General features: G+C 46.6%; 1 protein-coding gene across 2 annotated transcripts in view; it reads right to left on the reverse strand.

Moving 5' to 3' along the window:
• Positions 1-22,408, reverse strand: part of LOC145351973 (calsequestrin-1-like) — a 37,473-nt gene extending 15,065 nt beyond the window's left edge. The window contains exons 1-5 of one of the 2 annotated variants that reach the window (XM_080201817.1): positions 21,896-22,408; positions 16,940-17,024; positions 16,056-16,156; positions 14,918-15,029; positions 14,068-14,145 (exon numbers count right to left, since the gene is read on the reverse strand). In XM_080201817.1, the coding sequence (XP_080057943.1) occupies positions 14,068-14,145; positions 14,918-15,029; positions 16,056-16,156; positions 16,940-17,024; positions 21,896-22,126 (607 nt within the window). In that variant the 5' untranslated portion in view covers positions 22,127-22,408. The remainder of the gene's footprint in view (positions 1-14,067; positions 14,146-14,917; positions 15,030-16,055; positions 16,157-16,939; positions 17,025-21,895) is intronic. The other variant, XM_080201816.1, reaches the window with a different exon arrangement.
• Between the last annotated feature and the right edge of the window lie 2,127 nt (positions 22,409-24,535).

The raw sequence follows: 24,535 nt of genomic DNA on the forward strand, positions 1-24,535 counted from the left end.
CCACTCCATTCCAATACAATCTTCACTCCGCTCCATCCCAATACAATCCTCACTCCATTCCAATACAATCCTCACTCCGCTCCATCCCAATACAATCCTCACTCCATTCCATTCCAATACAATCCTCACTCTGCTCCATTCCAATACAATCCTCACTCCACTCCATTCCAATACAATCCTCACTCCACTCCATTCCAATACAATCCTCACTCCACTCCATCCCAATACAATCTTCACTCCGCTCCATCCCAATACAATCCTCACTCCACTCCATTCCAATACAATCCTCACTCCGCTCCATCCCAATACAATCCTCACTCCATTCCATTCCAATACAATCCTCACTCTGCTCCATTCCAATACAATCCTCACTCCACTCCATTCCAATACAATCCTCACTCCACTCCATTCCAATACAATCCTCACTCCGCTCCATTCCAATACAATCCTCACTCCACTCCATTCCAATACAATCCTCACTCCACTCCATCCCAATACAATCTTCACTCCGCTCCATCCCAATACAATCCTCACTCCACTCCATTCCAATACAATCCTCACTCCGCTCCATCCCAATACAATCCTCACTCCATTCCATTCCAATACAATCCTCACTCTGCTCCATTCCAATACAATCCTCACTCCACTCCATTCCAATACAATCCTCACTCCACTCCATTCCAATACAATCCTCACTCCGCTCCATTCCAATACAATCCTCACTCCACTCCATTCCAATACAATCCTCACTCCGCTCCATTCCAATACAATCCTCACTCCACTCCATTCCAATACAATCCTCACTCCGCTCCATTCCAATACAATCCTCACTCCACTCCATTCCGACACAATCCTCACTCCGCTCCATTCCAATACAATCGTCACTCCGCTCCATTCCAATACAATCCTCACTCCACTCCATTCCAATACAATCCTCACTCCATTCCATTCCAATACAATCCTCACTCCACTCCATTCCGACACAATCCTCACTCCATTCCGACACAATCCTCACTCCACTCCATTCCAATAGAATCCTCACACCGCTCCATTCCAATACAATCCTCACGCCACTCCATTCCAATACAATCCTCACTCCACTCCATTCCAATACAATCCTCACTCCACTCCATTCCGACACAATCCTCACTCCACTCCATTCCAATACAAGCCTCACTCTGCTCCATTCCAATACAATCCTCACTCCACTCCGTTCCAATACAATCCTCACTCCGCTCCATTCCAATACAATCCTCCCTCCACTCCATTCCAATACAATCCTCACTCCGTTCCATTCCAATACAATCCTCACTCCACTCCATTCCAATATAATCGTTGCTCCACTAAATTGAAGTGTAATATTCCCGCCAGTCGATTGAAATATAATCATCCTTCTAGCTTAGAAGAAATGGCTGTGGTGGAAGAATTACCCAGACTGGTATTGCTGTTTCAAGCTTTTTCATTGCAAGATATTTCCTCAGTGCTACTAACTTACAAGAAGTAGAAATCATAATGGCCTAGAAATTTTAGTGGGTGTTGACAAACTGCAAAATAAACAACTAAAAGAAGCAAAACTGGAATTACTCTGAAGTGCTCTCACTGTCTCTTTTTATAAGAAAATCAATGTCCCATGTTTAATGAGCAATCCCCATAACCAAATAGTTGCCATACACTATGATTAGTAGGACATTGACAGTTTGTTTTATAAATTGTAGAATTGAAGGGAAAAAATAATCAACATTCTTTTATAGGAAGTTGAACACAGAGCAGAACATCACATGATGTTGTGCAAAATATGGCACCAAATTAAACTAATCCCTTCTGCCTGCCCTTAGTCTATATCCCTCTATTCTTTCTATATTCATGTGCATATCTAAAAGCCCCTTAAACATCCCTATTGTATCTGCCTCCACCACCACCTCTGGCGGCACGTTCCAGACACCTACAACTCTCTGTAAAAAAACTCACATCTTTGAACTTCCCTCTCTCACTTAAAGTCCTTAGTTTTGAACTGTTTGAACCTGAACAAAAATAAAAGTTCTTACATTTTCACATCTATGAATCTTGCAATTCTTTTACCAAATATACATAACCCATTATTTAACAGAAATTAGTTTTTCATTTCATCATTATAACATAACTCGGCCTTCTTCCAATACATTCAGTAACTTCTCAGAGCAGGTACCTTTTGTATAGCTGGTGACTTTTGACAACCCATTATATTTGGGAGATTTCCCTTCTCTCTAGTTTTTTTTTATGCTGGCTAGGTGTATTCTTACCCTTTTCTCTGTTATATTCCATGTTGAATGAACATTGTGTAAAGTGACAAAGTCAACGTAACATTTTATAGGTTAACTTTTCTCATATTGCCTCTTATATAAATTTCTGACAATATATTGGACAAGTAACTCCAATATCCAGTGCTCTATCAACACCAGTCCTTCAGCAACTCTATTTTCTTGGCTTCCCACACAAATGGACAACACTTGTCATCTTTTCCCACCAAGAATATGATAAACACTGCTCTGTAGAACATCCATCTGGGAGATTGGCATCACTCAATATAATCAACCTCATATCACCCAAAGCTGGGAACTTGAGCACACATCTTTCCGAATGTAAACGGTTTAATTTGCTCTCAAGATTTCCTCAACTGAAGCATGGTACTTCCGTCATGTTACTTAGCTCTAGCACATCATAGCTAGTGTCAGGTTTAGTTTGAGGGGCAAGACAGTATAACTTGCCCGGTCAAACTTTCACAGTTTCTTCCTTGGTAGCCGGATCCTCTTTTTGTGTAGATCTAACTCACGTTATAGGGATATTAACATTTTCAAGACTGTTGTTTCAGTGTCACTTCTAGACATAGAATCATAGAATCCCCACTTTGCAGAAAGAGGCCACTCAGCCCATCAAGCTCGCATTGACAACAATCCCACCCTGGCCCTATTCCGCGTAATCCCACACATTTATCCTGATAATTTCCCTGACACTAACGGACAATTTAGCATGGCCAATCCACCTAACCTGCACATCTTTGGATTGTGGGAGGAAACTGGAACACGCGGAGGAAACCCATGCAGACATGAGGAAGACATGCAAACTCCACACAGTCATCCAAGGCCAGAATTGAACCCGAGTCTCTGGTGCTGTGAGGCAGCAGTGCTGTGTCACCGAGCTGCCCCATATTTGCTTTATGTCTAAGTCTATGTATTAAGGACCCCTGGAGCCTGACTTCCACTTTGAATTCCTTCTTTATCTTTTTGATTACCCCCACAGGAAATCATCAACATGCATGAAGTTTATTGTTATGGTGCCAGTAAAACATTGCAGAGTCGCCTTTAACTTTACGTAGCCTGTTTTCAGCAGGATAGACCTCATGGAAAAACACCATACTGTTGACACATCATTCAATCCGTAAGCACATTTGTTCAACTTCCATAGCTTTCCTTCTACATCACGAGCTTCTTTGGGCAGTTTCAAAAAACACTTCTCTTTGAAATTTCTCCCCTTGTAAAAACACAGTCTTTATGTCAATAGAATTACATTCCCAGAAAAGTGAAGTCAAAATAGCCAAAGAAGTATTCAAACTTACTTTCCCTGCAGTACAAAGAACAACACAGCACAGGAAACTGGCCCTTCGGCCCAACAAGCCTGCGCCGCCATTTTAACACTCAGTGAGTGCCTCATTCCAGTCCTTCTTCTACCCACGACTTTTGCCTACGCCTCTTGGACCCCACAATAAAGGGGTGCAAATGTTGAGAATTATATGTGTGCCAGATTGAGAGGGGTCTAATTTAGGGACAATTTGTTAACACCAATCAGCCTAAAAGCACGTTTTTGGGGTGTGGGAGGAAACCGGAGCACCCGGAGAAAACCCACACAAGCACAGGGAGAATGTGCAAACTCCCACAGACACCACTCCCACAGTAGGCAAGTCCACCATGATATCCTAATCCCCAAACCACTCTTCAAATCCTCAGGCTACTAATCTTGTACATAGTGACTGGGAGCACCTTTTCTGTACAGATCTGCCACTGTGATAGAGCAGGCTGTTCTCTATCAGGTACTTTAGTATATACTCTAAATTCCTTCCAACTTTCTATATCTTTCTGTTTGACATCTTTAATGGCTTGTTTTTCAGTTTATTAGCGGCCACTAAAATCCTGAGGATTTCTACTTGTATTGAGAGTTTTAGTTTGCTGCCTGGGCCTCATTCCTGTTAAATTGTGGCTCCTACTTACATTCCTGTCTCTTTCTGGGCTACTACAATGTGATCCTTCTCCTGTATAAGAAGAACTTGGTCTGAAAGTTGGTGATTTTTTTTTCTAGGGTCACAGCCACATTCTGCTTCAGTGTCAGCACTGTGACTACACTTTTGGATTTCCTACATCTTCACATCGTTTTGCCAATCTAGAGGTCTTGTCTCTTGCCCTTCTGCATAATCAGCCAGTTTTTATATTTACCAGTGACTTTTTCTGCTTTCCCTATTATAGTGGCATCCCTCCACACACTGGTCCCTTTGTCATGTATGTTACCTTTGTGCCCACTTTATATAGTTGCCCTTTTGAACAAATAGGATGATCCCATGCCTCAGTTTTACTTTGTTCAGAGTTTTACGTCTCCTGTCATCGACTTCTCATAATTACTGAGCGCATGTGTATTAGAAGTGCTTGGTGATTCCACATTTTCTATGTGCTGTTCAGGGCCTGAGAATGTATCATCAGTACCAATCAACTGGGAAGAATGTACCTGAACAATTTGATTATTGTGTCATATAATTACTACTTTTCCATTACTCCCTATTACCTTTCCACTCTTTTTGGTCTTCTCTTTTACAATATACCATACCTCCTTACTGAAATTGTATCCTTGACGGTCTTATGCATGCCACAGGACTTGCTGAATTCTCACCAAAACCTCAGCTTGGATGAAAGATAGTCTGCCTGCATGCAAGGCATTTAGATGAGCAGAAACAGTAGAACTAAGAACATAAGAAATAGGAGCAGGAGTAGGCCATCTAGCCCTTCGAGCCTGCCCCGCCATTCAACAAGATCATGGCTGACCTGAAGTGGATCAGTTCCACTTTCCCGCTTTCTCCCCATAACCCTTAATCCCCTTGTCTATCAAAAACCTATCTACCCGTGACTTAAATATATTTAGCGAGGTAGCCTCCACCACTTCAACGGGCAGAGAATTCCAGAGATTCACCACCCTTTGAGTGAAGAAGTTCTTCCTCAACTCCGTTCTAAACCGCCCCCCCTTTATCTTGAGGCTGTGCCCCCTAGTCCTACTGTCCTTTCTAAGCGGGAAGAATCTCTCTACCTCTACCCTATCCATCCCCTTCATTATCTTATATAAAACAAAGAACAAAGAACAACACAGCACGGGAAACAGGCCCTTCGGCCCAACGAGCCCGCGCCGCCGTCCCATTGTCTCAGTGACCTATTCATGATTTTAGTCTACGCCTAATGTGCGAGGATCAGGGAGGTCCAATATAGGGACAATTTGTTACCCAATCAATCAGTCTCTGTAAGACTCCCCCCTCAGCATTCTAAACTCCAACGAGTACAGACCCAGTCTATCCAATCTCTCCTCATAGTCTAACCCCCTCATCTCCGGTATCAGCCTGGTGAACCTCCTCTGCACTCCCTTCAATATATCCTTCCGCAAGTGCGGCGATCAAAACTGCACACAGTACTCCAGCTGCAGCCTCACCGGTGCCCTGTACAGTTGCAGCAAGACCTCCCTGCTTTTATATTCTATCCCCCTCGCTGTAAAGGCCAGCATCCCATTCGCCTTCTTGATCACCTGCTGCACCTGCAGACTGGATTTTTGTGATTCATGCACAAGGACCCCCAGGTCCCTCTGCACCGTAGCGTGCTGTAATGCTTGTCCTTCTAGATCAAGGGGACCATCTGATGGCACAGAAGGCAACTTTGGATTCTTCTATACACCAAGCCGTTTGGACTAACCCTGCCCCCCCCCCCCCCCCCACCCCCCCCCAAGCCATTTGCAAAAAGTTCTTTGCTTGCGCTGACCATGTCGATGCTGGTTGCAATTTGCAGTCTGATTGATCAGTCAATATTTTATATAACATGTTGTTTATTACCACAGGGTTTCTTTGACAAGGACCTTTACTAAACAGGCGATTCGGCCCACCTTGTTGTCCAACGAGGGGCATACACCCGGTGGGTTGTGCGAGGGCTACTCTTGGATGTTGCTTCGAGAGTTGCCTAGTGCTTCACGTCTGTTAGTGTATGCTTAAACTGGACCATCTGAAGGGCAACATGACAGCTCAGTGACTATCACTGTCTGCTGTACAGTTATAGGGACCCGGGTTGGATCTCCAGCTTGGATCAGTGTCTGTGGGAGTTTGCACATTCTCCCCGTGCTTGCGTGGGTTTTCTCCGGGTGCTCTGGTTTCCTCCCACATCCCAAAAATGTGCTTTTTAGGCTGATTGGCATCAATAAATTGTCCCTTAATTGGCTCTCCCTTAACCTGGGGTACATATAATTCCCTAAATTCCCACCCCCTTTATTGTAGAGTTCCACTGCAGGTGGACGGGAGCGTCGACGAGCGACGAGGGACTGGAGTGGAGCACTCACTGAGTGTGTTAAAATGGGCGGCATGGGTTTCTAGGGCTGAAGGGCCTGTTTCCTGTGCTGTGCTGTTCTTTGTAAATAAACTCGTAGCTGCAGTGTGCATTACTGCAATGTTTAGATTTTTGCACATATCTCGAAACTCCCCACTAGCAAATTCCCCATCATTATCTGTCATGAACTTTGTTGGAATTCCTAATCCTGTTCCTCTCCATCTGGATCTTATCAACAACGGACCTTTTGCCTTTACTATGTATCGCAGTGGATTGGCTAAATCCGGTTGGCTATGAAGTGTAAAATATGAATACCCTTATCCTTGTCCCAAACTTTCAAGTCCATTACTATTGTGCTGTTACACTCCTTGGGTAGTAGCAAGCTCACAATAGGATGTGATGGACTCTCGCCATATTTAATGCACATTGAGCAATGCTTTGTTTAATCAGGTCACCGCATCCATTATCAAACATTCCCACACCTTGAAATAGGATCTCCAGTTTCTGTGGTGCTGGATGTCTGTGTAATTTGAAAATTATCTTCTTTTTGTCCACCAAATTCCTATTCTGAGTGGTTAACAAAACTTTGTGAATGCTTTGACAATAAATCTCTGGCAATAAATCTCAATAAATCTCTTATTAATACTAATAGTAATATTAATAGTAATATTAATATTAGTAGTAATGTTATTACTAATATTAGTAGTAATATTACTAAGCAGTAATAATCTGATTGAGTAAAATGCAGTTCCACATATTTTTCAAACGCCGTAGCTCGATTGTTTTTCATGTCATCTGAGCCTTTTTCATTGTAGGCCGACAGGAACATTAGTATCTCATGAGAGACCACATTAGTAGTGATAATCAGGTTAATCCCTGCGATCTTACAAGGGAGAACCACCTGTTTGGAGGATGTTAACGTATCGTCATCTCTGAACCTGAGGCAAGTAGAGCTTTCATACTCCCTGGCCTTCTGCCAGTCTGTCTTATCAAGAGATGCAGTAAGATATCTCACAACACCAGGTTAAAGTCCAACAGGTTTATGTCCGAGCAAAAGCCACTAGCTTTCAGAGTGCTGCTCTTTCATCAGGTAAGTTCTGTTCGCAAACAGGGCATATAAAGGCATAAACTCAATTTACAAAATAATGGTTGGAATGCGAGTCTTTACAGGTAATCAAGTCTTAAAGCTACAGACAATGGAGAGAGATTCAGAGATGACGATACGTTAACATCCTCCAAACAGGTGGTTCTCCCTTGTAAGATTGCAGGGATTAACCTGTTTATCACTACTAATGTGGTCTCTCGTGAGATACTAATGTCTTGTTGTGTTACAGACAAAGCAACTACACCATCTACATGCACACCAAGAACAGGAAACTTGAGAAACTCGGCATCACCACCAGCAGCAACCAAGCCTCACCTGGTACCACAGTAAAAATCAGTACCACCGCAGGGAAGTCCATTGTCAACTTGTCGGACTACACACTTCATCCAGATGAAATTGAAGTTCTTAGTCAAGAGCTCAATTTCTGCCCCACCACCAAAATAAATCCATCAGTTTCTCAGCAGACTCAGAGGAAGCCATCAGGCGACTGAGGCAACGGGAGTTCTTCCACAAACCCCATGAGGCCAACAGCGGACACAACGAGACAGCCAATGAACTGGAACAGCCGACAGAGAGATCCGCAGTGCAGCAACCGAAGAGGAAAGAGTCCAATTGGACTCCTCCGGAAGGCCGCTGCCCTCGACTGGACTTGTATGCCCAAACCATCAGGAGGTGCATCGACACCAGATTCATCAACCGCACTCACAAGACAGCCCCGAGCATCACCCAAGCACAACGCAACACCATCCACGCTCTCAAGACCAACCGCAACATTGTCATCAAACCAGCAGACAAAGGAGGAGCCATCATCATACTGAACAGAATAGATTACTGCAAAGAAGTGTACTGACAACTGAACAACGAGGAAAACTACAGACAGTTATCTGCAGATCTGACCAAAGATCACACCTGTCAACTCAACAGACTGATCAAGACCTTGGATCCAGCCCTTCAGAGCACCGTCTGTGCTCTCATCCCATTACACCCATATTGGAGATCTCTACTGCCTCCCAAAGATACACAAGGCAAACCCACCCGGCTGTCCCATCGTATCGGGCAATGGGACTCTGTGTGAGAACCTCTCCAGCTATGTCGAGGGCATCCTGAAACCCATTGTACAAAGAACCCCCAGCTTTTGTTGTGACACTGTGGACTTCCTACAGAAACTCAGCACACATGGAGCAGTTGAACCAGAAGCACTCCTTGTCACAATGGATGTCTCGGCGCTCTATACCAGCATCCCCCATGACAATGGCATTGCTGCAACTGCCTCAGTACTCAACGCCAACAACTGCCAATGTCCAGATGCAATTTTACACCTCATCCACTTCATCCTGGACCACAATATTTTCACCTTCAACAACCAGTTCTTCATCCAGACACACAGAACAGCCAAATTCACACCTCAATATGCCAGCATCTTTATGCACAGGTTTGAACAAGACTTCTTCACCACACAGCACCTTCAACCGATGCTATAAACTAGATACATCGATGACATTTTCTTCCCTTGGACCCATGGTGAAACAATCACTGAAACAACTATATGATGATGTCAACAAGTTCCATCCCACCATAGACCATTCCCCAGAATCAGTTGCATTCTTGAACACACACATCTCTATTAAGGATGGTCACCTCAGCACTTCACTGAACCGCAAGCCCACAGACAATCTCACAATGCTCCACTTCTCCAGCTTCCACCCTAAACAGGTTAAAGAAATCATCCCCTATGGACAAGCCCTCCGTATACACAGGAACTGCTCAGATGAGGAGGATTGTGACAGACACCTCCAGACGCTGAAAGATGCCCTCTTAAGTACGGGATATGGCGCTCGACTCAGAGATCGGCAGTTCCGACGTGCCACAGCGAAAAACCGCACTAACCTCCTCAGAAGACAAACGCGGGACACGATGGACAAAGTACCCTTCGTCTTCCAGAACTTTCCCTGAGCGCAGAAGTTACGACACCTTCTCTGGAGAATTCAGCATGTCACCGATGAAGATGAACATCTCACCAATACCCCCACTTCTTGCCTTCAAACAATGGCATAACCTCAAACAGCCCATTGTTCGCAGCAAACTACCCAGCCTTCAGGAGAACAGTGACCACAACACCACACAACCCTGCCACAGCAACCTCTGCAAGACATGCTGGATCATCGACATGGATGCCATCATCTCACATGAGAACACCATCCGCCAGGTTAACAGCACATACGCTTGCAACTTGGCCAACATTGTCTACCTATTACACTGCAGAAAAGGATGTCCCAAGGCATGGTATATTGGGGGGACCATGCAGACGCTACGACAACGGATGAATGAACACTGCTTGACAAGACTGCTCTTCCTGTTGGGGAACACTTCAGCGGTCACAGGCATTCGGCCTCTGACCTTTGGGTAAGCGTTCTCCAAAGTGGCCTTCACGATACACGACAACGTGGAGTCGCTGAGCAGAAACTGATAGCCAAGTTCCGCACACATGAGGACGGCCTTAACCAGGATCTTGGGTTCATGTCACACTATCTGTAACCCTCATGACTTGCCTGGGCTTGCAAAATCTCACTAACTGTCCTGGCTGGAGACAATACACATCTCTTTAACCTGTCCTTAACCCTCTCTCCACTCACACCGTCTGTACCTTTAAGACTTAATTACCTGTAAAGACTCGCATTCCAACCATTATTTTATAAATTGAGTTTGTGTCTGTATCTGCCCTGTTTGTGATCAGAACTCCCACTTAGCTGATGAAAGAGCAGCGCTGCGAAAGCTAGTGGTGTTTGCTACCAAATAAACCTGTTGGACTTTAACCTGGTGTTGAGAGACTTCTTACTGTGTTTACCTCAAAACAACGCCAACATCTCCACATCATCAAGAGACCCCAGATAGCAGTCAAGCCGGTCCAAACCACACACTGTAGAAGTGCAACCACTGTCCAAAACTGCACATTTAAAGGAGCTAAGTATCAATTTGTTCGTCACTGGATTCAAACTCTCAGTCACCAATACAATTCCATCATGGAAGTCCAATAGGTGTAGACAAAGGTCAAGGGTAGAAGAGGGCACTCACAATGTTAAAATGGCAGCGCGGGCTTGTTGGGCCGAAGGGTCTGTTTCCCGTGCTGTGTTGTTCTTTGTTCTTATGGCAGTCACTGATATCATTTTCGGTCTTAGTTGGATCCATCTCATGGGTTACTTCAGAAACACAGTCCCTTCGCTGTATGCATCACTTATTGGGAATCGCACCGGAAATATACATACATGTTTTGGGTTGAAACATCTACGGTCACTGTCCCAGGCACGCTTTTTGTCCCAATTTTCAGACCAGCTAGGGTACGACCATTCTCAAACCTCCTGTCACTAACCCCATCTATGTTTTGGAATTTTCACCTAATCTTAGGTTGACCTTGAAATCGAGCCACTATTGAATGCTCTATTCTTTATTTCAAGGTATTTTTGTGTACATTGGCTAAGAGAGTGGCTGGGGACAAACGTTTGCCCAGAAATTTTTGAAGGCCTGTGGCTTTCTGATCCAGGAGAGATTCCTTCCCCCAGAATTGAACCTGATTTGTACCACAAGGCTACCAATATGGGAAATGCCGACACAGTCCTGTAACTTAAAGGCCAATATGGGAAGTATCAAGTGCTAATTTCCATACTCTCTTGCAACACTTATCAAAATCCATGATACGTTCTCCCATGAACTGATCACCTGATTTCCTAAACCTATCAAAGGTTGCTCAGGTTCCAATAACTCATCCTTTTTGTAAAACGTATCCAAACACTGTAACAAAAGATCCAGTCTTCCGCTTTCTTCCCGATCATCCGCTCCGAAAATACCACGCACCTCACCTTGCTTTTGAATGGTAATGATAAAGTTAATGCGACACTTTACTTCTTTCAGGGTATGGAAGTAACTCTGGTCCTCATTGTAACTTCACCCTTCCATTGCTGATATGAGTCAGAAACATATCGATGGATAGTCAAAACTTGCAATTTTACACCTTCCTTCTGCTATTCCACAACTGGAATTGTTAGCAACAGAGGACTGGGGCAAAAACAGTCACCAAGCTCAAATCTCATCCTCTGCTATCATTGTTACTCACAATAAATAGATGCAATAGAAGAATCAATACAGACTGGCATTTTAGGTTCAAGCCTTTTTATTGTAAGACACTTCCTCAGTGCCACTAACTTACAAGAAGCTCTCACACCAAAGTAATCCAGCTGTGACTCCTTATAGGACAATCAATGCCGCATGTTTAACTTGCAATTCCCTTAACAAGGGAATTAATAATATATTGACAGTCACTCTTTCAATTCCAATACAATCCTCACTCTGCTCCATCCCAATACAACCCTCACTCCACTCCATTCCAATACAATCCTCACTCCGCTCCATTCCAATACAATCCTCACTCCACTCCATTCCAATACAATCCTCACTCCGCTCCATTCCAATACAATCCTCACTCCACTCCATTCCAATACAATCCTCACTCCGCTCCATTCCAATACAATCCTCACTCCGCTCCATTCCAATACAATCCTCACTCCGCTCCATCCCAATACAATCCTCACTCCGCTCCATTCCAATACAATCCTCACTCCGCTCCATTCCAATACAATCCTCACTCCGCTCCATTCCAATACAATCCTCACTCCGCTCCATTCCAATACAATCCTCACTCCGCTCCATCCCAATACAATCCTCACTCTGCTCCATTCCAATACAATCCTCACTCCACTCCATTCCAATACAATCCTCACTCCGCTCCATCCCAATACAATCCTCACTCCGCTCCATTCCAATACAATCCTCACTCCACTCCATTCCAATACAGTCCTCACTCCGCTCCATTCCAATACAATCCTCACTCCATCCCAATACAATCCTCACTCCACTCCATCCCAATACAATCCTCACTCCACTCCATTCCAATACAATCCTCACTCCACTCCATCCCAATACAATCCTCACTCCACTCCATTCCAATACAATCCTCACTCCGCTCCATTCCAATTCAATCCTCACTCCACTCCATTCCAATACAATCCTCACTCCACTCCATTCCAATACAATCCTCACTCCGCTCCATTCCAATACAATCCTCACTCCACTCCATTCCAATACAATCCTCACTCCACTCCATTCCAATACAGTCCTCACTCCGCTCCATTCCAATACAATCCTCACTCCACTCCATTCCAATACAATCCTCACTCCGCTCCATTCCAATACAGTCCTCACTCCGCTCCATTCCAATACAATCCTCACTCCACTCCATTCCAATACAATCCTCACTCCGCTCCATTCCAATACAATCCTCACTCCGCTCCATTCCAATACAATCCTCACTCCGCTCCATTCCAATACAATCCTCACTCCGCTCCATTCCAATACAATCCTCACTCCGCTCCATCCCAATACAATCCTCACTCCGCTCCATCCCAATACAATCCTCACTCCGCTCCATTCCAATACAATCCTCACTCCGCTCCATTCCAATACAATCCTCACTCCGCTCCATTCCAATACAATCCTCACTCCGCTCCATTCCAATACAATCCTCACTCCGCTCCATTCCAATACAATCCTCACTCCGCTCCATTCCAATACAATCCTCACTCCGCTCCATTCCAATACAATCCTCACTCCACTCCATTCCAATACAGTCCTCACTCCGCTCCATTCCAATACAATCCTCACTCCATCCCAATACAATCCTCACTCCGCTCCATCCCAATACAATCCTCACTCCACTCCATTCCAATACAATCCTCACTCCACTCCATCCCAATACAATCCTCACTCCGCTCCATCCCAATACAATCCTCACTCCACTCCATCCCAATACAATCCTCACTCCGCTCCATTCCGATACAATCCTCACTCCGCTCCATTCCAATACAATCCTCACTCCGCTCCATTCCAATACAATCCTCACTCCGCTCCATTCCAATACAATCCTCACTCCGCTGCATTGAAATATTGTAACTGCACTTCATTCAAATACCATGTTCACTCCACGTGATGTAGTCACTACTGTAATGTTAATAATGTCGCAGCCAAGTTGCACATAGCAAGCTCCTGGAAACAGCAACATTGTCCTCAAAGGCTGCAATAATGGCCGCTTGGCCCCACGAGTGGCGGAGAGTGTGGGGAACTCATCACTGCTGGCTCTGAGAGAGCCACTGCCAATTGGTGATCTGGTGAGCAATGGTTGTCATAAAGTGCTATTTCTGCCCCTCACTTACCAGGACGTTCCTCATTGGAGAGTTGTCATCTAATCAGATTGGCTCCATTTAGACTAACCCCAGATACAAAGACCATGATACACAACTTGGTGAAGAATAATTAAAATACTCACTCGCTTATTAAATGTTGCGTAGAAAGCAATATAAGGTTGATATTTCTCTGCTGCCTCTTCAAAAGCTTTGTAATCTAAGGAATAGAAAGAAAATAACTCAACAGAGCTCATATAAAATCCTAGTTAGCCCACACTTGGGGCACTGTGCATAGTTCTGGGTCTCCAAATCCCTCAGTTCGACCATGCTTGGAACACTGTGTACAGTTCTGGTCTCCGTATCTCTCTGTTAGATCACACTTGGGGCACTGTGCACAGTTCTGGTCTCTATATCCCTTGGGTAGACCACAACTGGAGCACTCTGTGTCCCTCAGTTGGTCCAAACTTGGAGCACTGCACACATTTCAGGTCTCCATAGCCTTCAGTTAGAACACATGTGGAGCAGTGTGAGACAGAGAGCAGGATTGAAGGGGAGAGGGATTGAAGGAGAGGGGAATAGAGGAGAGGAAATAGGAGGGAGAGGGTGATTGGAGGAGTGATAGGTTGAAGGGGAAGGGAGTTGGAGTAGAGGGGGTGTGGAAGTTTGGAGGATTAGTAGGGAGGGGTATTGGATGGCAAGGAGTTTGGAAGGGTGGGGTTTGGAAGTGAGGACTGGAGGGGGAGTTATTGCAGGGTGGATGTCGGGGAGAGAAATTGGCGAGGAGGAGGAAGGAGGGAGGTCATTGGAAGAGAGGTTTTTGGAGGGGAGGGTAATGGAGGGATAAGGGTTGTTGGAAAGAGATTGGAAGGGAGGGGATTAGAGAGGACAGGGTTAGAGGTGAGGGGATTGGAGGGACAGGGTTTGGAGGGGTGGGATTTGGAAGTGAGAAGTATCAGATTATCGCGATGCTTTCTGAAAGAGGCCCTTACGTTCGGAGTCTTCGTTCTTGAAATAACCGACCAGTTTGACTTCATCTTCATTATCCTCAAAGGACTCAATCTCGCCTTCATCGTCTATCAGCTCCACAGGATCTTCTAGTAGCTGTGGAGAAATTACATAGACGGATAAAACTCGGTGCAGAAGAGAGAGAATGACAGCAAGTAAACATTATGGAGAAAGGCCATTCAGCCCACTAAGTCCATGCTGGTGTCTCTGTACCACGTGGCCCTCCTCCCAACCTGTCTTCATCTCCCACCATCACCGTATCCTTTTATTCTTTTCTCCCTCATCTGTTTCAAATCCATTGACACTTTTCACCTCAACTGTGTGAGCAAGTTCCACAGTCTCGTCACTCCCAAGGGAAAGATATTTCTTCCGATTTCCCAACTGGATTTATCAGTGACTGTCTTGTATTGATGATTCTCATTTCTCTTCCCTCCCCTCAGTGAAAATATTGGCTTGATCAAGTGATATATGGAGACCAGAACTGTGCACAGTGCTCCAAGTGTGGTCTAACTGAGGGATATGGAGACCAGAACTGTGCACAGTGCTCCAAGTGTGGTCTAACCAAGGGATATGGAGACCAGAACTGTGCACAGTGCTCCAAGTGTGGTCTAACTGAGGGATATGGAGACCAGAACTGTGCACAGTGCTCCAAGTGTAGTCTAAGTAAGGGATATGGAGACCAGAAATGTGCACAGTGCTCCAAGTGTAGTCTAACCGAGGGATATGGGGACCAGAACTGTGCACAGTGCTCCAAGTGTGGTCTAACTGAGGGAATTGGAGAGTAGATTTTTAATTATTCTATCATGATATATGCCCATCATTCGGAAGGTGAACATTTATTGCTCAACTCTATTGTTGAATGTGGGAAATGGAGTGTCAGTCAAGAGGGCTGCTTTGTATTGGATGGTGTCGAGCTTCTTGAGTGTTGTTGGAGCTGTACTTATCCAAGCAGTTGGAGAGAATTCCATTAAACTCCTGACTTGTGTTATATAGATGGTGGACAGGCTTTAGGGAGTCAGGAGGTGAGTTAGTCATTGCAGGATTCTGGCCTGCTACCTTGGTTCTCCCTTTGTTGCCCCCTCCACCCCTCCTTCAATGTCATGAGAAAGGACCTTGACTTACATCTAAGAGGAACTCCACGATAGTGTCTGCAGCCATCTCTCCGTCATACTCAATCACATTATCTTCTTTGAAAACATAGATACTGCCTTCCTCAGACAAACCTGGTACATGACAAGGGGCAAAGAAAGACAATGATTTCAATGAATAGCCCTCCTGATACCCTAATCCTATCACTGAGGAGTATGGCCTTCACCCTGCTGCTCTGGGTGGGTCAGGATGGAGCAGAGAGTGAGAGAGCACACCACTCTTTATTTGCCCAACACTTGCCTTCCCTCTTATGTTTGCCTCCCCCTACTCTCCACCCTTCCCTTCCCTCCCCTCCTATTCTCTCCTCTCCCCTTGCCTCCCTCTCCCCTCTTGCCTTCCCCTCCCACTGTCTTCCTCTCTCTCCCTTTTGCCACTCATCTATCTTCCTCCCTTTCTCGCCCTGTCCCTCCACTTCTTCCTCTCCTCTCCTTCTCCCCCTCTCTCCCTTCCCCTCCCGCTTCCCCCTTCCTCCCTCTTTCTCCTCCCTCTCTCTGCTCTCACTTTCAACCCCCTCCTCCTTCCTCGCCCTCTTGTCCCTCCTCCATCTCGCCCACCCTCCCTCTCCCTCTACCTCCCTCTCACTCCTTCCCCTCGCACCCAGTCCTCTTTCTCCCCATTGCTCTCCCTCCCCGTCTCCCTCCCTCTTCCCATCGCTTTCTCCCTTCGTCCCTTGCCCTCTTCCATGTCCCCCACCCTCCCTCTCCCCCTCTCCCTCCTTCCCCTCTCACTTGCTACCCCCTCTCTGAGCCTCCCTTCCTATCTCCCTCCTGTCTCACCTCCCTCTCCCTCCCTCCCTCTTCCTCCCTCTCCAGTCAGCAGTCTCCATCATTGAAGAGAAATCAGTGTGTTTGACTTACCCAGTTTCTTAGCAACAGCATCATCCTCCTCAGCATCCACTAGGCCGAAGCCAATGCTCTCATCCTCCAGGACCTGGGCTGCTAACTGGTGGGAGCAGCACGATGGCAAAAGGGTGGGGGGGTGGGCAGAGAGGAAAGAAATATTTATCACCAACTGCAAATCTCCAAATCCCTCCATCTGTCCTTGAAACCAACACAGACCCAAAATACACCAACATGGACTCAACTCAAACCCAACAGGGATATAATATGGACAGAACACAGATTCACCACGGACCTCACATGGGGATAACACGGATTCACCACAGACCCAACACATTGCAAACACAACCCAGAAAAACACACCAAAGATGGGCGCAAAGACAGACACAACACGGATTTGACACAATGCAACATGGACCAACAGAGAGAGAAGATAAACACAACACAGATACAACATGGGCCCAACATACACATGATAGAATATGACATGAACAAACAGAGGCACAACATGGACTGAGCACAGGCATAACACAAACTCAAAATGGAACCAACATGGCCCAACACAGAGTAAACACAGATACAGCACGGAATTAGGACACATAAGAACATAAGAAATAGGAGCAGGAGTAGGCCATCTAGCCCTTCGAGCCTGCCCCGCCATTCAATAAGATCATGGCTGATCTGTTGTGGCTCAGTTCCACTTTCCCGCCCTCTCCCCATAACCCTTAATCCCCTCTCTTATCAAGAACCCATCAACCTGCTTCTTAAAAATATTTAGCGAGGCAGCCTCCACCACTTCAACGGGCAGAGAATTCCAGAGATTCACCACCCTTTGAGTGAAGAAGTTCCTCCTCAACTCCGTTCTAAACCGCCTCCCCTTTATCTTGAGGCTGTGCCCCCTAGTCCTACTGTCCTTTCTGAGCGGGAAGAGTCTCTCCACCTCTATCCTATCCATCCCATTCATCATCTTATACGTCTCAATGAGATCTCCCCTCATTCTTCTAAACTCTAACGAGTACAAGCCTAGTTTATTCAGCCTCTCCTCATAGCTCAATCCCCTCAACTCCGGTATCAGCCTAGTAAACCTCCTCTGCACTCCCTCCAGGGCCAAAATATCCTTGCGCAGGTGCGGCGCCCAAAACTGCACACAGTACTCCAGCAATACAGTACACAACAATGATTGAACATGGACAATGCATGGACTCAACACAGCCCCAGAGGACTGTGTGACTCTCAAACTTATAGAGTCGTAGAGGCCCTTTGGCCCAATGTGTCTGTGCCAACCATCAGATACCGATCTATTCTACTCCCCCTTTTCACCACTTGACCTTGTGTGCTATGACATTTCAGTGCTCATCTAAATACTGTGGGGGTTCCCGCCTCTACCACCCTTTCAGGCTGCAAGTTCCAGATTCCCACCACCCTCCGGGTGAGAAACATCTGGATGAGTTTCACAACTCCCCTCTAAATCCGTCCCTTAAATCTAAGCCCCCCCTGGTTATTGACCCCTCTACTAAGGGGAAAGATTTCTTCCTATCTATGTCCCTCATTATTTTGTACACCTCAACAAGCTTCCCCGTCAGAACTCTCCGCCTCAGGAGATGTTGGAGGTGGGTTCATTGAATATTTTTTATTTATATTTCGGGGCGGATAGATTCCTGTTGGGTAAGGGAATCAAGTGTTATCACATGAGGGACGTTGGGGGGAAACGGGGACAGGGGGGTGGTGGTGGTGGTGAGGGAGGGGGGAGGTGGGTAGATATGGAATGTATAACTTGAAACAAACTTAGATAAGCCGTTGAATGGCAGAGCAGGCTTGAGGGGCCAAGTGGCCTACTCCCACTCCTATTTCACACAACATGATCAACTTTGTACCCTCCCTGCGGAGCCAAGGTGCACTGCTCTCTGGGTGAAGACTTTCCTCCTGAATTCCCAGTTGGATGTACATCATTGCAGATCATTGATGACTGTCTGACATCAATGATCTGCCTCTCTTTCTATTCTTATCCGCAAGCCAAAATGTCACCCCTGTGTCTGACCCAGCCCGCAGTCCCTTCCTCATCTCAAAATGACATATTTCTATCATGTCACCCATCAATTCTTTCCTTCTGAGAGAAAGCAGCCCTGGCCTGTTCAGACACACCCTCAACTAAGTCGATTAGGATTATATTCATTGGAGTTTAGAGCAGATCTCATAGAAACTTATAAAGTTCCATCAGGATTAGACAAGGTAGATTCAGAAAGAACGTTCCCCATGGTGGGAAAGTCCATAACTAGGACTCTTAGTTTGAGGATAAGGGGCAAAGCTTTTAGAGGAGAAATTTCTTCACCCAGAGAGGGGTATTTCTATGGAAATCCCTACCACAGAAAGTAGATGAAGCCAAAACGTTTGCGAGTTCAAGAAGAAATAAGATATTGCCCTTGGGGCTAAAGCCTTTGAGGGACATGGAGGGAAGGAAGGAATAAGGATATTGATTTTGATAATCCGAATGAATGGCAAGCAGGCTTGAAGAGCTGAATGGCCTACTCCTGCTTCCATTTTCTATGTTCCTATTAAACACTGGCTCAGTCGCAGCTAGGATATTTGGTCTAAATTCCAGGCCCTGCACTTTAGAAAGTCTCTCATGGCCTCGGAGGAGGTATAGAGGGAGATTTATAAGAACATTTCCGGTGACAAGGGTTTTCAGTCGATACAGGGAGTCGGGGAGAAATGGGATTGTTCTCCTTGGAGCAGAGAAGGTTAGTTGGGGGGGGTGGGGGGTGCGGCGGAGGGGGGATTTAATCGAGGCGTACAAAATCAGGATGTGTTTGGATGGAGTGGATGAGGAGAAAGTGTTTCCAGGAGGGTTGGTTACCAGAAAGACACAGATTGAAGAGAACCAGTAAAGAAGCAGAGAGGAGGTTGAAGGTGAGGATAAATGATTAATTGTTGGGATCTGAAAGGGCGGTGGAAGCAGATTCAATAGCAATTTTTCAAGAAGGGAGAATTGGAGAAATACGTGAGACAGAGAAATGTACAGGGGACGTGGGGGGGGAGGTGGGCAAGAGCAGTGCAAGACTAATTGGATCATTTGGGCCAGCACAATTAAAGTGGGCTGAGTGGCCTCTTTTCATCTGATAGGGCGGCACAAAGTTCTATTCTGCGACAGGATCTAAGATATGGGTCTGATCCTTCAGCTCCCAGAGGGGAAACGCTACCTAAGCAAGAGGTGTCAGATTGATGCAACCCAAGCAACATTGACGAGTTTGGACATCACTCAATGCCTGGTCCAAAGCCAACATTTCTTCACATCAGCTGTTAGCAAGCTGCTCGGGTGAGACATCTTTAACTATGCAGAATCCTGAGATCATGCCATCTACTGACGTACCAGCCTAGGCAAGGCAATGCTCACAGGCCAGGGTGGCTGGGTTTGAAGAAAGCCTGGGTGCGTAAATCGAGGCTTTGGTTAATAATTTGCGGCATATCCGACTTGTGAATATATGGACACGGACCTCATTCCCAGTTCCTCTTGGAGCTGCACTTCATCCTCACCCCGCCCTCAGCCCCACCCCTCGGTATCCAGTTCTGCATTAAGTTAGAATAATCTCTTGATTCAAGATATCGTAACCATATCTGGAGCCAGGAAGACACAAGATAACAAGCAGGACACATGGGTCGCATGGGAGAGAATTTAAAGGCCAAAGTCCACTACAGAGCTTTGAGCAACTAATTTCTCCTGAAGCATCCCCAGGTTCAGTACTGAGGGAGTGCTGCATTGTCAGAGGGTCAGTACTGAGGGAGTGCTGCACTGTCAGAGGGTCAGTACTGAGGGAGTGCTGCATTGTCAGAGGGTCAGTACTGAGGGAGTGCTGCACTGTCAGAGGGTCAGTACTGAGGGAGTGCTGCACTGTCAGAGGGTCAGTACTGAGGGAGTGCTGCACTGTCAGAGGGTCAGTACTGAGGGAGTGCTGCACTGTCAGAGGGTCAGTACTGAGGGAGTGCTGCACTGTCAGAGGGTCAGTACTGAGGGAGTGCTGCACTGTCAGAGGGTCAGTACTGAGGGAGTGCTGCACTGTCAGAGGGTCAGTACTGAGGGAGTGCTGCACTGTCAGAGGGTCAGTACTGAGGGAGTGCTGCACTGTCAGAGGGTCAGTACTGAGGGAATGCTGCACTGTCAGAGGGTCAGTACTGAGGGAGTGCTGCACTGTCAGAGGGTCAGTACTGAGGGAGTGCTGCACTGTCAGAGGGTCAGTACTGAGGGAGTGCTGCACTGTCAGAGGGTCAATACTGAGGGAGTGCTGCACTGTCAGAGGGTCAGTACTGAGGGAGTGCTGCACTGTCAGAGGGTCAGTACTGAGGGAGTGCTGCACTGTCAGAGGGTCAGTACTGAGCTAACAATAGAACAGACATACACGTGCACACACAGACAGGCACACACCCAAACATAGACAAATACTCACTTCTGAACAGACACACAAACGCAGGCACATACATGTACGTATACACACACAAACACTCTTACAAACAGCACACAAACACATACACACTACAAACACAGGTAAATGCTTACACATAAAAACAGGCACAGACACAAACACATCTAGTAGCACAGACACACAGACCTACAGACGCATACACAGATCTAAGAACATAAACACGCACTAACAGACACGCACTGAAAAACGCACAAACTAACACAGACACACACCTTTGAATCGCTCGCACGAAAAATACTACCGTTCCTGACTTCACTGAATTCTTCCTCTGCTTCCCTCTGCTCAGGTCTCAGCCATTCCCCCTACTCTCTGTGCTCTCCCAACACCCTATTGCCACCGATTTGTTTTAGATCTTAACCCGGGTCAAACTGGTGGCTCGTTTCTCGTCCAAATCCCGTCAGGTTTCATGGGCGCGCCGCGTAAGTGAGCGTGAACTGGCTCGCGGGGGTGGGTGTGGGGGGGACACACGGATGTGCGCGGGCAGGTGGGCGCCATTTACCTCGAGTGTCAGCTCCTCCCACTCAAACTGCTTCTGGGAGACCTTGTCGTCCTCGATGGACTCATGGTAGTAGAGGCAGATGATGTCAAACTTCTTCAGTGCCTGCTTATAGTTCTTCAGGGAGAGGTGCAGCACACGGTCCACGCCATCGTACTCGGGGATGTCGATGCCCTCCTCTGCCCAGCCGGGCGCCAGGCACACGGCGGCCAGGATGAGCCACAGGCACCTCATCTTGCGTTGGATGTAAGGGGGGGGAATGTCACGGGAGAGAGAGAGAGATGGAGGAAGGGGGGAGGGTTGTAATTGAAACAGTAGAGGGAACCCAGGTGTTTAGGAAGGTGAAGTTCTCTGGGTCGCAGTTCTGGGAAGCTGTCCGGTGATCTCTCTCTCTCTCTCTCTGGCAAGAGAAGACGGCCAGACGCAGGATGCCCGAGGAAAGAGTCAGTGACTCCCAGCTGAAAGCTGTAACGTCGGCAAATGCCTCGACTGGCAATCAGTGCCTGCCCCCAAGACAGCGACTGGTGGGAGAGGGTTACACACCCATATTAAGGAATAGAGGACCACGTCTCAGGCATCCCCACTAAAAATAGAAGACGATGAGGCAAGCAGAGAGGGCCAGCGAGAAACTTGCTGTGCTGGCTGCACCCTGACCAAAGCCACCTCCCCACCCCCCCCTTGCCCCCCCTCCTGAGGGCCACACAGCGGCGCGGGGCAAGGGCACTGCGGCAACTCCAGGAGCACACCCGCGGAGCCGGAGAAATGGCCAGAGGCTGGGGGACTGAGTGTGCAGGGGGAACAGGCGGGGGTACCTGAGTGGCAAGGCAGGTCCCACTCGGCAGCGAGGAGGAGCTGACTGACACATGGACAAAGAAGTGAGTGTGTAAAAAGTGAAAGAACGAGAGGAGAAAAGGGATGGAAAAAGAAAAAGACTGCGGATGCAAAGATCTGGGGGACAGATGACTGAATAAGTCCATCGATGGAGCAATAGGGGGAGAAATAGATAGACAGATATAGAGACAGACAGACAGACAGTGACAGACAGACGGACAGAGACAGACAGACAGACAAGACAGAGACAGACAGAGACAGAGACAGACAGATGGATAGCTAGATAGATAGATAGACAGACAGACAGTTAGTTAGACAGACAGACAGACAGACAGATAGATCAATAGACAGACAGATAGACAGATAGATAGATAGATAGATAGATAGATAGATAGATAGATAGATAGATAGATAGATAGATAGATAGATAGATAGATGTGAAAATGTGCAGGGATGAGGTGAAATATTTGAAGGCTTCCTTTTAAACAGGAGTAAAGTTTGGTTGGACATTCTGGGTAGGTGTTCATTTCAGGAGTATTTTAAGGGAATGAGTTCTGGTTTCCGTTGATGTGGCTGTTTCAACAGGGATATACTGGGGCCAGAGATTAAGATGCCACATTGCAGTGAGATGGACATAAAGACAGGATAGTTCTTGTGAGAGAGAGGCAGAAAGACAGACAGAAAGAGGCAGAGAGAGGGAGATAGACAGAGTGAAAGGGAGACATAGAGAGAAAGAGAGAGAGAGGAAGGGTGGGAGGGAGAGAGATAGAGAATAAGGGAGACAGAGAGAGAGAGAGAGACAGAGAGACAGAGGGAGAGGGAGACAGAGAGAAAGATAGAATGAGTGAGGGAGAGAGACAGAGAGAGCAAGATACGGAGACAAACAGAGAGAGGAAAGACAGGACACAAACAGACAGAGAGAGACGGAGAGAGAGAAGAGACACTGACACTGCTGGAGTGACAGAGAGGGAAAGACACTGACAGAGAAATAGAGAGATAGAGGGAGACAGTGAGAGAGGTGGGGGGGTGGAGAAAGACAGAAAATATAGATAAAGTGAGACAGAAAAAGAGACGCACAGAGAGAGAGACACACACACTCACACACACACAGAATGTGAGACAGAGAGAGAGGAGGGGGAGAGACAGAGGGGGTGAAGGGAAGAACGAAATACTGAGAATGAAGGGTTGAAATGCGAACCACAACTGATCGCTGCAACTTCATTCACACCTCCTCTGCAAAGACCAGATATGGGCTTGAGACAACTCTCCTCACTGGAAGAGAAACGGCAAGGGTACTGGGTGGAGAGTTCAGCAAGAAGCCATTCTCAGACTCAGCGTTGTTGGAGAGGAGGGGAGGGGCACTGCGAAAGAGGAGTGTGACAGGAATCTGTTCATCACAACCAATCCGAGAGCCATCTACCCAAGCAATACAGAATGAGAAGACAGAATCATCTCAATCAAGATGGGCATCGAGGCGATACCCGAAACCAAGGCTCTGAATGAGATCTATCCAATTAAATATAGATTAGGAAAGATTGAATTACTGTGAGCAAACAATTCCATGTGACTTTGCAGGCCACAAAAAAATTCTTTTAATATTCTCCACCAACACACATGCCAGAAACTTCAAAGCAAATCATGTAACTCATTCACTCCCACTGTACACAATCCCATTGGACTCACTCCCCTTCCCGTTCACTCCCACTGTACACAATCCCATTGGACTCACTCCCCTTCCCGTTCACTCCCACTGTACACAATCCCATTGGACTCACTCTCCTTCCCGTTCGCTCCCACTGTACACAATCCCAT

This window comes from Carcharhinus amblyrhynchos, chromosome 13 (genome assembly GCF_965287045.1).
Source record: "Carcharhinus amblyrhynchos chromosome 13, sCarAmb.v2.hapA, whole genome shotgun sequence".
Lineage (NCBI taxonomy): Eukaryota > Metazoa > Chordata > Chondrichthyes > Carcharhiniformes > Carcharhinidae > Carcharhinus > Carcharhinus amblyrhynchos.